This window comes from Coturnix japonica, chromosome 5 (genome assembly GCF_054131305.1).
Source record: "Coturnix japonica strain WE chromosome 5, WE-NBRP24, whole genome shotgun sequence".
NCBI classification, from domain to species: Eukaryota; Metazoa; Chordata; class Aves; order Galliformes; family Phasianidae; genus Coturnix; species Coturnix japonica.
In genome coordinates this window covers 16,785,652-16,800,537 of record NC_140667.1, presented here as the reverse complement: position 1 = coordinate 16,800,537, position 14,886 = coordinate 16,785,652, and the positions used below count along the sequence as shown (strand labels likewise).

General features: G+C 40.1%; 1 protein-coding gene across 16 annotated transcripts in view; it reads left to right on the top strand.

Annotated features, from left to right (window-relative positions):
• Positions 1–13,130, top strand: part of TUB (TUB bipartite transcription factor) — a 114,622-nt gene extending 101,492 nt beyond the window's left edge. For 10 of the 16 annotated variants that reach the window (XM_015864098.3, XM_015864097.3, XM_015864096.3 and 7 more), the window contains 8 exons: positions 2,451–2,522; positions 3,065–3,186; positions 4,063–4,254; positions 4,820–4,932; positions 5,999–6,113; positions 10,648–10,746; positions 11,180–11,351; positions 11,978–13,130. In XM_015864098.3, coding sequence (XP_015719584.2) covers positions 2,451–2,522; positions 3,065–3,186; positions 4,063–4,254; positions 4,820–4,932; positions 5,999–6,113; positions 10,648–10,746; positions 11,180–11,351; positions 11,978–12,111 — 1,019 coding nt within the window. In that variant the 3' untranslated portion in view covers positions 12,112–13,130. The remainder of the gene's footprint in view (positions 1–2,450; positions 2,523–3,064; positions 3,187–4,062; positions 4,255–4,819; positions 4,933–5,998; positions 6,114–10,647; positions 10,747–11,179; positions 11,352–11,977) is intronic. The other 6 variants (XR_014947072.1, XR_014947071.1, XR_014947070.1 and 3 more) reach the window with 2 other exon arrangements.
• The last annotated feature ends 1,756 nt before the right edge of the window (positions 13,131–14,886 follow it).

The window sequence follows — 14,886 nt, the reverse complement described above, 5'->3', positions numbered from 1 at the left end:
CAAAGGAATGTTGGCATGTCTAACAAGTTCTGATCTGTGTGATGATTGTGTTGCCTTAGACTATGGCTCAGAATATGTAATGATTGGACACACTACTTACTGAAGCTGGTTGACTTAAAAATTATCAGCAGACTTCTCAATTTAGGTCAGAGCACTCTGATTTTTACTCTGGGGGACGTTTCTATTTTTGTTGATTTTCTGAGTTAATGTATATTTTTATTCTCTCGATTCTTTTGCTTGGTTTTTTCAGTAGAAGCAATGTATGGTATGGCCTTTTTTTACCCAGCTCTGAGCATACTCCTGATCAGAGCAGACACTGCTGAGGCTGTTTGACTGGTATGCTTCATGTCTGTGCAGGGGCTTTGTTTTTATTAACAACAGAACTGCTGTCTGGGGACATGAAGTATTAAAACAGGACTGCAAATAGTAGTACCTCCATAAAATGTTTGCTTTGCCTATGTGGTTTTGCACTTGATACCAGAAAAAGAGGCTTGATAGTATCTCAGTAGCCCTGGGAAGCTTTATGTAGGGCTAGGACTTTTCGTGTGGATTCCCACTGCTGCTTCACTGCTTGTGGCATGTCCTTTTTGGCATGTCCCCATTGGTCTGCAAAGCATTTAGGATGGCTTTTTCCCATCAGTTCACACTTTGCACTGAACAGGAACAAGAGGATAAAATCACTGAGGTGAATGCTAGCTGGCTTGATGGGAGGGGCAGGTCAAGTCCCATTAAATTGGCTTACCCTGTTTTGTGCCTATTCCGCTCTGTGACTTTAACTTTGTGGATAGAAACCTCACTGAACATATGCATCTCTCCTCTCTGAGGAACACTCAGCAAGTCAAGCTCAGTTAGAAGACAAGAGGGCATAGGCTAGTTGAGTGTGAAGAGAATATGCTGTTTGCAAGAAAATGCCAAATGTTTTATTTGATTACTCCATCTGTTGGAATTGCCATAGCTAAAATCATTTACTTCCTGAAGGAAATATTTGTCCTTTTAATTTCATAAGTCTTTATATGTATAGGTCCTTGGTGGCAAATGAGTCACTAGGACAGAGCCAGACTTCTCTAAGTTTCACCACTCAATAATTAACATTCAGTCTTCACATTTATCAGTTTCCTGTGTGTCTCTGTACAGACTTGGAATGAACAGTTTGATCTTAGTTCTTTTCACATAAAGTTACAGCTCTTTTGAAGTTCATAGAAGTAATAGGTTTGATTCCTAGATTCAGGAACAACAAGGGAGCTCTTAGAAGCAGCCATCCCCACAGGTCTTCACTGCAGGCTTTTCCATTCCCCACCAATATTCTGCATGAATGTAGAAGCAAACTATCAATGTCTGTGTATAATAACATATGCAAGCATGGCTTTTCTGCACAGATGCCAGCTGAAGAGATGGGTTGCTTCTCCTAACCATGAATATTTGACTAGAACATTGGTTGTCATCATTAACAACTAGTGTTGGTGATTAATGTGCGTGATTAATAACAAGTAAATTCTGCAGGCTTTAAAAATACAAGTTGACCCATGACTTCAGGCACCCTTGCATAACCAGGTCCTACTGAAACTTTCTGCTGTCATGCTGGGTGCTGTATGTCCACACTGCAGCAATTGAGGAAGTGGACTGTGAGACCACTCATGGTGCAGCTGAGTGAAATACAAAAATTGCAGTCTGCTTCTGCTTCATTTTTATTTGCTTTTACTGCTTTGGTGTTGTTTTATTGTCAGGTATTCATCTGGTGTCAAAAGCTATTTTAAAGGGCATGAATTGAAGTTACTGGAAAGAGCAATAACATAAAAGATTTTTAAGAGCTTTTTGATGTCTTTTTTTTCCTCATTTATTTCCAAAACTGTAAGTGAAGCAAACCATTACTGGTACAGACTCTGGTATTTATATTTTTATGGTAGTTTGGTCTCTGCTTATTGTAGACCATGCTCATACTCCAGAGACTGAGTTGCCTGAAAATCTCCGTGTGTACCTGTGGAAGTTCAGAAGCACCATTTAGATAGCCTGAGATCGTTAATGCACAGACAGCGGACGCAGGGGTTTAGGTAGGATTTGGGCCATCCAAATAAGAGTCTAAATACTTCTTTTTCAATGTTACTGAATAAGTATTCGTACAGAATCTGTGCTTGTGACTTGTATCTATTAGGTGGGGGTTAGAATTAGGCCAAAAACTTACCATGAAGGGCATGTCATTCACAAGTGTTTATGGCAAAACCTTTTAGAATGGACAATTCTTTCTGAAGCTTGAGCTCTATGAATCAGGGCTATATGGCTTTATTGGAAATCCCCAAAAAAGTGACAGTGGTTATAGTGAGTGGAAAGTGAATTTGGTTGTGCAGAAAGACATGTTTTAGCTCCGTGTGGTAACCCTTTAGTCCTGTGAAGAATGCTATTGAGAAGTTGCTTGAGTTTGCAGAATTTTTCCCATAGATGTTTTCCTTTCTCAGATCCCCATGCAAATACATCCTGGTCCTCTTCCACTTCCCAGTCCAGTCTTGTTGCCCTGGATCACGCTCCTGGTAAGTGCAGAAAGAAAAAAGTTAATTATGCCCACACTGTTTAGCTCTGGAAATCGAGTTTAATTTATCCTTCTGACTCAGGCTTAACAATAGCAGAGATTCTGGACCAGATGGTTGTTGGTTTATTTTGTTTCATGATTTTTGGGAGGCTGGGAGGAGAGAGCAGCTGAGAAATACTGCATAGTCTGCTTCTGATATGTGACACTTGAGTACGGGGTGGCTTCATCTGAAAAACTAGACCTGGCAAATATCCCATTGTTGGATACTTTCTGCTGCAAAGTCCTGTTTGATGTTCAAAGTTTTGCTCCCCTTTGAACTGTCTGAGGCTTTGAATTCTTTTAAAGTCAGATTTTTAAGTGCTCCAGGGCTGTACCTTTGGCCTTTTTTACATGAAATCAATATGCATAAGAACATTTCCTTAATATGTTTTTTTTTCTTCTCAGTGTAAGAAAGATCAGCTTTTCATTGGCTATCATAGGAACTGTAACAGTGTACAGTGTTAATGTTAATTGGTATATCATAATGCACTGCTTTCTCCTTAGGCATTTCAAGCAGCATGAATTTTGATGAGGAAGAGGATGAGGAAGATGCAGACAGCTCTAGCTCTTCCCAGCTAAACAGTAACACCCGGCCTGGTTCTGCCACAAGCAAGAAATCCAGTAAGGTAAGTAAGGGGTCAGTGCTGAAGAAGGAGCATCTGGGTCACTGTACTGCATCAGTACAATGCACAGTCAAGATAGGCCTGTTTTTTTTATTTTGTTTTCAATATGTACTACAGCATTTCTGAGCTAATTTGCTGTGAAGGCTCTCAGTTCACAGAAGTAATGAAAATAATGACTTGGAGCAAAGAATAGCAAATATTGTCCAAACTTGAATGAAGAGGAAGGTAAACAGTAAATATTTACCTTTCTGCCTCTTGAGGGATCTCAGAAGGATCTTTTGTTTCTGTTGTCTTTTCTCAGCATTTTTCTATTCTGCTCTTATTGCTGGTATCTGATGATTTCAAGGCTTCAGGGTGTTCAAATATTCCAGATCACGAACTCTTGTTAAACCAGTTGATAATGGCTCACTCCTTTATGTACTACAACTGATTTCTCATTCCTCCTAGAGTTTTCTCTACCTTAAACTATCTCTCAGCCACTCAGTATCTTCTTCTGGGAACACTGTTGCCCATGGGTATGAACCTTTTCAAAAGAGAAATGTTTTGAGACGGGAAAGTGTGAGCCAGAGTTTGATTTCGTAATATTACCACACTCTGATCGTGCAGCTGCCGGATCTTCTTTGCCAAATGTGTCCGTATGCTCAGCATCAGCAGGTCGGAACTGCTTTGTGGGCCTTTGGTAGGCAAGAGCTCAACTGGCTGAACAGGGAGATGCCCTTAGTTTGATAAGTTGCCTTAAGGCCTCTGTGGAACTAGAATGGAGGAAACTATATGTCCCTTTTGTTTTGTGTGTTGTTTTTTTGAGTGTTAGCGAATGTCATTCCTTCATATTTAGAACTTGGTATCTCAAGGAAACCTGAGTTTTGCTTGCTGTTTCAGGAAGTGGCCTCAGCCCCCAGTCCTTCCACAAATGAGCCTCTCATAGATGTTGATGACCTGGAGGAATTTGCAGTTAGACCTGCTCCACAGGGTGCCACCGTCAAATGCAGGATCACAAGAGACAAGAAAGGAATGGATCGAGGGATGTACCCCACCTATTACCTCCACTTGGAAAGGGAGCATGGTAAAAAGGTCATAAAATAACTCAAATAGCATAACAGTTGTGCCTGAATAGTAAAAAAAAAAAATAAAATGAAACGTCTGAAGAAGTCTTACAAGAAAATTGTAATCTTGTATTGTATATGCCTTATCACTGAGTTCTGCCCTAGTCCTTCAAAAACAGAACAACAATATCGCTTCATTCTGCTTGCCTTTCTCCATGTCTAATCTTTGGTTTGAATTAATCTATGTATGGCACCTTTTTGTGAGAGCAATTGGGGCTTTCTCCATTCCATGGCCTGAAAAACATCTATTTTCAATTCCAGCGGAAGAGACAATGCAGCCTAGAATTAAACATTTAACAAAATAGATTGGATTTAATTATTTAAACCATAAATAATGGACTGAGTGGTTGAGAAGTCACTTTTCTGTCCTGATTTTTATCTGTTTTTTGCTGTCCCAGGAGACCTTCTTTTACTTTGCTTACTGTGCTAGAAGATAGAAAAAATTGCCCATGGTTTCCTTATATCAAAGCAGAATCTGGTGTGCTGTAACCCCTTTGGCATTCTAAAGTATGATGCTTTTTTGCACTGCTTAGGTGTTTCTATTAGCTGGAAGGAAACGAAAGAAGAGCAAAACCTCTAATTACCTCATCTCCATAGACCCAACTGACCTGTCTCGAGGTGGAGAGAGTTTTATTGGAAAACTGAGGTAAAGACTGAAGCATCTCAGAATATATTTTTTCTAAATATAGGTCATATAAAATTAGGAAGCCTTTAATCGGTGTGACTTCTTACTTGGAGGTTTGGATACATGAGGTGATGGCAGTACTGCAGTTTATCAGTATCCAAGACATGGTTTCAAGATGTCTCAAGTATTTATGAAATCACATTTGATTAAAAGTCAGCAGACTGAGACTCTTAAATGCTCAAATGCCAGGTTCTCAAGGGTTGTGGGCATCTGAAGATGCAGACACAGCTTATCTTAATGAAATCTGGAGAAGTGCATGAGCAGATTGTGTCTACCCACTACTGATATAAACACTTTGGAAGTTCTGTTTCTTAGCTAATCTGAAAATCTCTTGGATTTTGCCTGATTCTTGAGATCCTGATTAGAGTTATTTGCATGTAGTGGACTCTACTCACAACCACTTGCTTCTTTTCTGTCTGTCATCTCATCATACATCCATCTGTTGTTGATACATATGTGGTGCCTCCCAGTGTGTCTTTAGGTTGTCTGTGCCTGAGGAAAGGGACTGTACTACTAATTGCTGTTTGCCTGTGTGGATCTCAGGACTTCATGTGCTACTGCAGTGCAAACACAGAATGAGGATAATGCAGTGTTAGTGTACCCTAAGCTGTATTCTGCAGTCTTTGATATGATTTCCATTGAAGTATCTTATTTGTAACCTTATGAAAATCACTGTCTGTAGTCCAGCCGAGTCGTAGTCAGATGAGAAAGCCAATGATATTTTAGATGGTAAGCATACTGTAAAGAAATAAAACGATAAGACAAGATAGCCCCAGCCCTGCTCAGATGTTTCTTAATTGCCTTCTTGAATTCACTAGCTTATGAGAAGTCTTCAGAGAGGGACCTTTACTGTGCCCTGTGCTCTACCTTTACATTTTTGTTGTGGCCTTTAATCAGTTGGGATTAAAGTTAACTATTTGTACTTGATATTCTTTGTCCTTCCTTTGGAGCTACAATGCAGTAAAGGATAGATATCTGAGGCAGTGTTATTGACAAATGGTGATTGGATTTTCCATTTTTTTGATAGATCAAATCTTATGGGAACTAAGTTTACAGTTTATGACAATGGAGTAAATCCAATGAAAACAACATCAAGCCTGGAGGCGAGTGTCCTGCGTCAGGAGCTAGCTGCTATTTGTTATGTAAGTACTGCTCACAGGCAAAATATGCAAGAAAGGGCAGTTCAGTTTCTGAAACAGCACACTGAATTTCTTTCTCACTTAAGGTTACGTCAACCAACATTTCTGCTTTTGCACAGTGAAACATCTGATCTTCAATAGAGAAACCAGGAAATTCAGTGGAATGTAAGAGTTAAAAGAAAATTTTGTGCACAGAACCAGGTTGTCCAGTTCTCACTTTTGGTCAGAAGCTGTCAGAGGTTTGACATAACCTTCTTGAAGGGGTAGGATGCTTCATAGCCTGCAGACATCATCTGAGAGAGCCTCCAGAACTGGGAGGAGCTGCACATGTGGAATTTCTGCACCAGGCCCTGATCATATATAATGACATGTTAGAGGAGGGCCCCTGTGATGCGAAACACAGGTAGGTGGATAGCTGTGGCTAGTAAAAGCTATTAAACTCCTTAATAGGAAGACTAAACAAAATCTAAAATGCAACTGAACAAGAAACCAGCCTGTTAGAGGAGACTAAATAGTTCTTGTTAGGGGCAATGCAGATGGTCAGGACTTGAAGCACAGTTGTTGTTTTAGAATGATTGCTGGATGACTGTTGCAATGAGAGTATTCTTTCTGTCCAGAAATCTCTGGGCCCAAAGAACTCTTCCAGTCAGAACTGATACGTGTGGTTCTACAGAAGGTTTTCTCTTTTCCAAGATCAATAACTGACAGAAATACCCAAAACCAATTTTTCTGAGAAGTTCTGTCCAGCTCTAATCAGGAGTGCCTGGAGCTCTTTCAGTGTGAAATCCAGCTGTTGCAGCATATCCCCATATGTGCACAGAATGTGTTTCTGGAAAGATTAGCGTTAGGATGTGGGAAACAGTGTGGGGAGCCTGGAAGCTTTCAGCAAGAAAGGAAAAGGAAAGCAAAGAACAGTCCAGTTAGCAGGACTTAACGTCAGAGTCCAGGATTTGATGCGAGTCTATATCATCAACTGACGTCTCAGTAAGAACCTAGAGTAACTTGCATTTTTAATAAAGGTAATTGTACTGTTTTACATAGAGCGTTCGCTGGATCCAGTTAACTAATTGTTTGGTGCAAACTGGAAATACAAAGAGAAAATAACAGTTCAAAAAAGGTTATGCATTGAAAAGTTATGGCACTGCTTGTAAGAGTGAATAACACTGATATTTGAACCACTGATGTTACCAAATAAATGACTGCGCTGCAGCCAGTAGAAGTATTTCAAAGTGCAGAGCAGATGCTGGAAAGAACAGAACCATGGCTTCTGTTGAGATAATGTGGCTAACACCTAAAGCTGTTTTTATATGCTTGTTTTTGGGTCAGCAGTATAAACCTTGTATGTTTGTATAAGAAGGTGACTCATTCCACTTGATGTCATGGAGAGAGGCTTGCAGGTGTGCTGTGGCAAGAGGACAGAAGGAAATCTGAATGATGTTTCGTTAATAGATAGGTTTGCTAAGATAAGTTTACTGTTCCTGGCTGCAGCAGAACCAGAGTAAAAATGCTGTAAAGAGCACTCCTGAAACACCCTTGTCCCAAAGTATTCTTTTAATTCCTCCCTTGAGATTATTTCTGCAGCAAAAGCTCTAATAAACAACTGGTTGAAAGCACCACTATGCAGTTTGCTATCTTTCAGCTCATCCAATCAAGTACCCACCTGGAGAGCAAGCTGTACCTGCTTCCACCAACTTACTGTGCCTGACCTGCTGATGATTCAGCACTCTAGTTTATACAGTTGGAAAGTGTTGATACATCTGTTGTTAATTGTGGGATAAAGGTGCTGAGAGCTCTCATTGATTTTCTTTTAGAGCTTAGGTGGAAGAAAAATGTGTATGGCTGCTGGAAGTGAGCTTGGGTGACATGGGAAGACTTACAGAGATGCTGTTCACCACTGTAGATAGAAAATTTGTGTGGCCAAAGCATAGTTGGAGTTGAAGCACGCTGGTACTGTGGATGGCAGCAAAAAGGGCTTTTCTAAATACAGTAACAGCAAAAGGAGGACTAGAAATAACATTGCTTGGTTACTTTATAGGGATGGTCACTTCACCAGCAGAAGGTGGATGCCCCCCCTACTCAGGCTAACAATCACAGCCCCAGGTGCTGGAGTTCAGGGAGCATTTAGACAGCTCTCTCGGACTTGGAGTTTGAACTTTGGGTGGGGGCAAGAGCTGAACTTAATGATCCTCATGGGTCCCTTTCAACTTGGAATTCCATGATTATGGAGCTCATCTCAGGACGTTTCAAGTAATATTTAAAAAAGTTAGTGCGAGAATGGAGTTTCATCAAGTGCTTTTAGCCGTATTTACTCTTCTTGATGATGGCAGGCTGGGATATTAATAAACCTAGAGCGGCATCTAATGGCTGACTGCAGAATTGCTTGGCAAAATTATCGAGAAGCAGGGAGTTGTAGCTCTACTGTCTGTACCGGTATATTCTGCTGCAGATTCCTTAATATCCTCAGCACCTCACAATTCAGATTCTACAGGCAGGGAGCTCAGCTGATACCTCAAGGTATGGCTTTACTTTAAATAAAGCAGTAATAAAACTGCATCTTTCTGCTTAAACTGTGATTGCTTGCTTTGTGCTTAGATATGGTGGGTTTTGTGGTTCTGGGCTTTTTCTGGAATTAATCTGCAGAATATAGGAAGGACAAGGCACATCAGTATAAATCAAGTGCAGAGAGTGAAGTTGCTGAAGGCGTATTTGGGGGGACTAAATTGTGAGCTCCTTTGTTCCCCTGTGAATGCCATTCATAGTCTTGAATGTATATATGATATAGTGGAGCTGTGGAATAGCAGAGAAGCAGGCAAGGGAAAAGGACAAGGGGAAGTAATTGTGTTTGGATGCAAGGTATATTGGAAAGGTTTGCTCTTTCTTGAAGCTCCTCTTTTGTCCCTGCTGTTTTCTTTGTACGTTGTACACTTGTAGGATTTTAATTCTGTACCTTGAGTTTAGCAAAGCTTTGCCAAGTAATCTTTGATGTAATTGTTGATTGATAGAGTATGAGAATAGAAACCATTCCCTCAACATTTGGCAGAGATGCTGATTTTTAGCATTTAAGGAAGTGAAAATCCAAAGAGTGCGGCTGTATTGTTTCAGAGTGACGGTGCTTCTTGTTGGGAGGAGAGTGATTCAGCACTGTTATTTAATTTTACCTTGAATGATGTCTTCAACCAGTCAGCATCTAAATGAATTGTGCATAGCATAACTGCAGCTTATTGAGCAGTAAAGCTTGTAAGGCATTGCAGAGAAGATCAATATTGTCAGTATCTAGCAGCAAGTAAGCATAAGCGTGAATCTTAGATATATTCTTTTCTGCTGAATTTCTCATCCTGCATAAAAAATAATCTGCTGGCAGCCTTTTTAGTTTGAGTTTTGTCGCTGTACAAAATCAAGCAAATGCCTCCTGCTAAACTAAGCATTGGTTTACTTTGCCAAGGACTTTGATAAAAGTGATTGAGAAAAGAGGTTCCATTTTTCCAATTAATGTATATAGTCAGGGAGATGTAGATATACCTAGATTGTTTCAAGAGTAGTCATTAAAATGCCTCTGAGGAATTTTCTTTGTGTGCATTAAAAATTTCAGTGAGTTGTTTAGGATCTCCAGATGGTTTGCTGAGGTAACCAAAGGGATTTCAAAGGTCTGATGGATGGAGAAACATGTTCCATACAAGTAAATGTTGCACAGACCCCCACACATGGGAAAGGTGAAAGGGAAAATTTCCATGCGACACCCTTGACACCTCCCTCTCCACCCAAAAAAAAAAATGCCACAAAGCAGGGGACGGACTGGGTCTTTCAGAGGTATCGCTATTTCATGTGGTTGTGTTTCAAGAGGATAGTAGAGTACCGGATGCTTTTGCACAAACCTGGTCAGAAATGTATCTAATCACACCCACTTAATGGAGGAACTTGTATTTCCTGTTGGCATCCATGTTATTTCTTTAATTTCTCTGCTTTCACAGCTCCAAAATTTGCATTCATTCTAATGTGTTTTGTTGTTTTTTGGTTGGTTTTTTTTTTTTTCACCGTACTCATCTCTAAGCATAATGTATCCGAAGACTTTGAAAACCACAGCACTGGCAACAGATGCTCTTACTGGTAGCTTCTTCTTGCTTGCTCTTGTGCTGACTCTGGAATAAATGGAGTCCCATGTATTTAATTTGGTCTCCCATCAAAATGTGTGACTGCATTTTGTTTTCTAAATTATATCTACTTTGTTTTCAGCTTTAGCAGTATCCAAACAATCTGGTTCATCCATATCTTTATTTAACAAAGGGATGTATACTTTTTAAATTGTATTAAGATTGCTGGTGCCCAGTGCCATCCATGGAAACCTGTCTGCTTCTGTTTTTGCTGTTGTCAGAGCTTCTCAGACAAAGCTAGAATGTTTGGCATGCCAGTAAAGGTGGGAGCTCAAGGTGTTTTTTGAATGGACTGACTTCAGGTCCATGGGCTGCTGCTCTAATGTCCCTCTGAAGAAATGGTCTTTAAAAATACAGGATATGATGAACTCTTTTCTAATTATTTTTAGGAAACAAATGTCCTGGGGTTTAAAGGACCTCGCAAGATGAGTGTGATCATACCAGGAATGAATATGGACCATGAAAGAGTTTCCATCAGACCAAGAAATGTAAGTCATAGCATTGGTCAGCCATAAAAAGCTACCTGAATTCTCCTTTGGTTAGAGTTTGTTTTTTTGGATTGTTCTTTTTGTCACTTCTAGAGATTTAGAGGCTAAACAAGTATTCAAACAGATGAATAACAATGGGATGTGTGACTCCTTCTGTGACTCATAACAGCACTGCAAATAACAGTGTATTTTGCTAACAAAAGATACTGCTAACCTTTTCCAAGGTGTGGAAAGAACTTGAGTGCACAGTCTCATTAAGATACTCAGAGAATGAATGAAATCCCTATTTCATTCTATGATGCTGTGCCGAGAATTGAGACTGACAGTTAAGTATTTGGGATTGATTAATGAAGTTGCATGGTTTTTTTGCATGAATATATTTCTTCATTTTGTGAGACTGCGAAACTGAAGTGTTCGTCTGTGGTGTGTGCAGGAACATGAGACGCTGCTTGCAAGATGGCAGAACAAAAACACAGAGAGCGTCATTGAGCTGCATAACAAAACTCCCGTCTGGAATGATGACACCCAGTCCTATGTTTTAAATTTCCACGGTCGAGTCACACAGGCCTCAGTGAAAAATTTCCAAATAATTCATGATAATGATCGTAAGTATCATTCCTTATCTATAATGTGTAGAAACAGTACTGCACACCCAGGCTGACAGTGATTCTACCCTTACTGTTACCTGAGTGAGTTTAGTTTAGTTGCTTGGGTCCAACTTGCTGCTCCTCTGCCTCATTCTTCAGACAGAGGACAAAGAGTATAAAAAGGAAAAAATACTGACGATTTTTTGAGTATGATACAGTAGAGACATGGCAACATCTACATCACAATCATACATTTTCTTCTGCCTTTATCCTTACTTATCCACTTGCCTGTAATTAAGTAGGAATAGAATTAATTCATTCTTGATACATGTGAAACTCAATACAAGTAATGCACTTGAATATTTTATGGAGAAACAGTTTTCCTTATGTATTTGCAAAAAAAATCCCAAATCTGTAACGTTTTGTAACAAGCCTCACAATCCTTATCACTTAGATATTCCTCAGCTTGCTTCTCCTTGTGATATCACCACACCCACTTATGAGTTAAGTGTTGTCCAGTTTGATATGGGAGCAAGTTTGTATTTTGTTCAACTGGGTCAGAGGAGGATGTTGTATGTGTGCTTCTTTAATGAGAGCTGCAAGCAAAACTAATGTTTTTTTGCTTCTTGTGGCCTTTCTTGCAGCTGACTATATAGTGATGCAGTTTGGCCGTGTGGCTGAGGACGTGTTCACCATGGACTACAACTACCCGATGTGTGCTCTACAAGCCTTTGCTATTGCCCTTTCAAGCTTTGACAGCAAGCTGGCTTGTGAGTAAAGGGGCATGGGAGAGCATCCTCTCAGAGGAATTGGTTTGCCATATGATTCTCAATTCCTGCCGGTGTCACTAATGGTCCATGCTAAGGTCAGGGAAAATGCTGTTGTGGAGGACCGCTGGATTGCTGGAGAGAAATTTAAGAGGAACCTTCTAAAAATTCAGGACTTTCAGGAAATAATGCTTTCCTTTTTTAATTTTTATTACTTTTTTCTTTTTTTTTTCTGTCTTTTTTTTTTCTGGAAGTGGCATTGAGTTTGTGTAAATAGAAGTTCTATCTCACGTCCTTGATTATGCTCTGGAGATGTGCCATGATATACTGTACCGTGGCTCCGGTAGCACCATTGTAACAGTGTGTCTTTTTTTTTTTTTTAAATCCAGCAAGTGCGCTCTCAACAAATTCCTTTTTACATTTTAAGAATTATTCCAAGGCTGCAATCGTACCTCAAGATTGCATTTCCTCCATCGAAAAATCAGAACTTCATCCAACATGAAAGAAAGATCACACACACACACACAAAAAACAAAAAGCACTTTTTTTGAAGTTGCAAGGATCTCGTGTAGCTTACGGCCAAGTCTGAGTTGAAAACCTATCTGGACCGAACTTGATGTATCACTATAGTACATGTAGAGAAGGGCATGATGAATTTTAATCACATTAGGAGGAAAAGGAGAAGTAGAAAGCACAAAATAATGTTGCACAAGTCACTTGAATTCTAAGCTGTCTTTCTGTTTTAACATCTATATGCTTTTTAATTTGTTTCAAATGAAAATGTGTGGGGGAGCACAGAAGAGGGAAGGCTTTAGATGCCAAGGAAACGTAGCGTATGCTGAGTTTGGCATGTTGCGTGTTGGGAATTTATAGCCTTGTATCGCTGTGGTGATTCAAATGTGTTTTGTATGGAGTGATACAAACAGTTGGGCTCTCTGCAGTGAATCTTCTTATTTGATGCAGGCTGTGTAAAGCTGAGGAAGGTAAATGGAAATGTTTTATTAAATTTGTCTGGCCTTTTGCGATTTCACTATTTGTTGACTGCGTTTTTTGAACTTCCAGCAACAACTGCTTTTCATATTTATTTCCCACTGTAAGAACACCTGAAACCAGTTGAAAACCGTCTATGTTGTTCTGTGATGTAAACATGGCAGCTACTGAGCTAAGTCCTTCTAGGCAAATGTGCCGTATGCTGCATACAAATCAGACATTGGAAGGACACCAAATAGCTTCAAATAGTGTGAGGTTTTTGTCTCATTATTTTTTCTGATTTGAATGGGATATACAAACAAATACCATTTCAAAACACAAGCGAAGAACAAGCTTCTCTTCTTTCCCAAATGTCTCAGAAGCCAAGAGCTGCAACTGAAAGCACAGCATAAAGCACCTTTAAGAAAAAAGAATCTTTTTGCCATTGTTCCATATAATGTAATTGCCAGTGACACACAAAGTAACAGAATCTATATGCTGTTCACCTGAAAGGTACTGAAATGTGAGTAGAGAGCAAAAGTTAGTTGTATTTTATACTGTGCGTATTCAGATCCACCTTTCTACTCTTTACGGACTTGTGTTGCACAACCAAAGATTACGTAAGGAGAAAATGAGATCAAATCTGCTTGTCTCGTGACTGTCAGCTCCTTTTAGATGATAGAGGCAGGTCATAAGGACTGGTTGTGCCATCTGGACTGTATAATTTCAACTAATAAAAGAAATATGCTGTCTTCTTCATGTTTTGCCTTCAGGTCTCCTTCCCAGAATACAGGCAAGAAAATTTCAGATAGATAAGAGATGGAAATAAGTAATTGCTGTCATTTTATTCTATGAAAAAAGTCTGCTGGCTTTGAGCAGTGCGTTGTCGATGGACTCAGCCTGTCAAATGTCATCTTTAAACAACAGGAGGCTCTGTCATTTTTTCAGATCTCTTTGCAAGAAGCTTTTCCACGCAGTGGTATGAAGTGGAAAGGCACCTTTTGTTTGAGAGAAAAGAGCAGTTTGTTCCCTCAAAGAATGATTGAAATGATGAGTGGTGAGCTGACGTCTGATAGTGAGCACTTTGGACATGGATGCTTTCTTTTCTTGTATATCCTCTGGTTTCCCACTGCCTCACATGGGATCACATCCATGATCTCGCTTTGGCTTTTAATGGAGAAGGCCCTTACGCCTTTGGTTGCTTTCCATCAGTCTTCAATAATGAACTCCAGTGATAAACATGTTTGAACTGCAAAAAGAGACAGGTAGGAATTCCTGGGGCTGGTACGTAGGCCTGAAATGGATTCCAAGAACTCTGCAGCATGCGCGTGGTTGAATGTGTGGCTTTAATTCTGTGGATCAGTGCTGTGTTGCCTTTATAGCCTGGGAAAGTGACACCTGACATAGTTTTCTGCCACTGTCTGTTGCACAAAACTCAAAGTAGCTAAGCATCTTGTGGTGCAAATATACAGTGCATTGGCTTTGACAGTGGAGTTGATTAAGGAGAGGTCATTTTTAACCCACATCTTAACAGTGGTCTCGCTTGCATCCTGGCCCATGGGGAATTGCTGGTGCACAAGGGTGAGAATGATGCTGGTGCACAAGGGTGAGATGGGCTGGGGAAGGGCAGAGTTCGGCATCTTGGGATAGCATTGCTGGCAGCACATTGTGTAACCTCACTCTCACCGTGTGTTCTTTGCAGGGCAGGAATTTTTTTTAACCAGTAAGCATGGCAGGAGGAAGGTGGTGACTCAGACTCCCATCATCGTAACAGAATCAGTCACGCAGGGGCATCAGTCAACGTGCTGCTGAGAAAA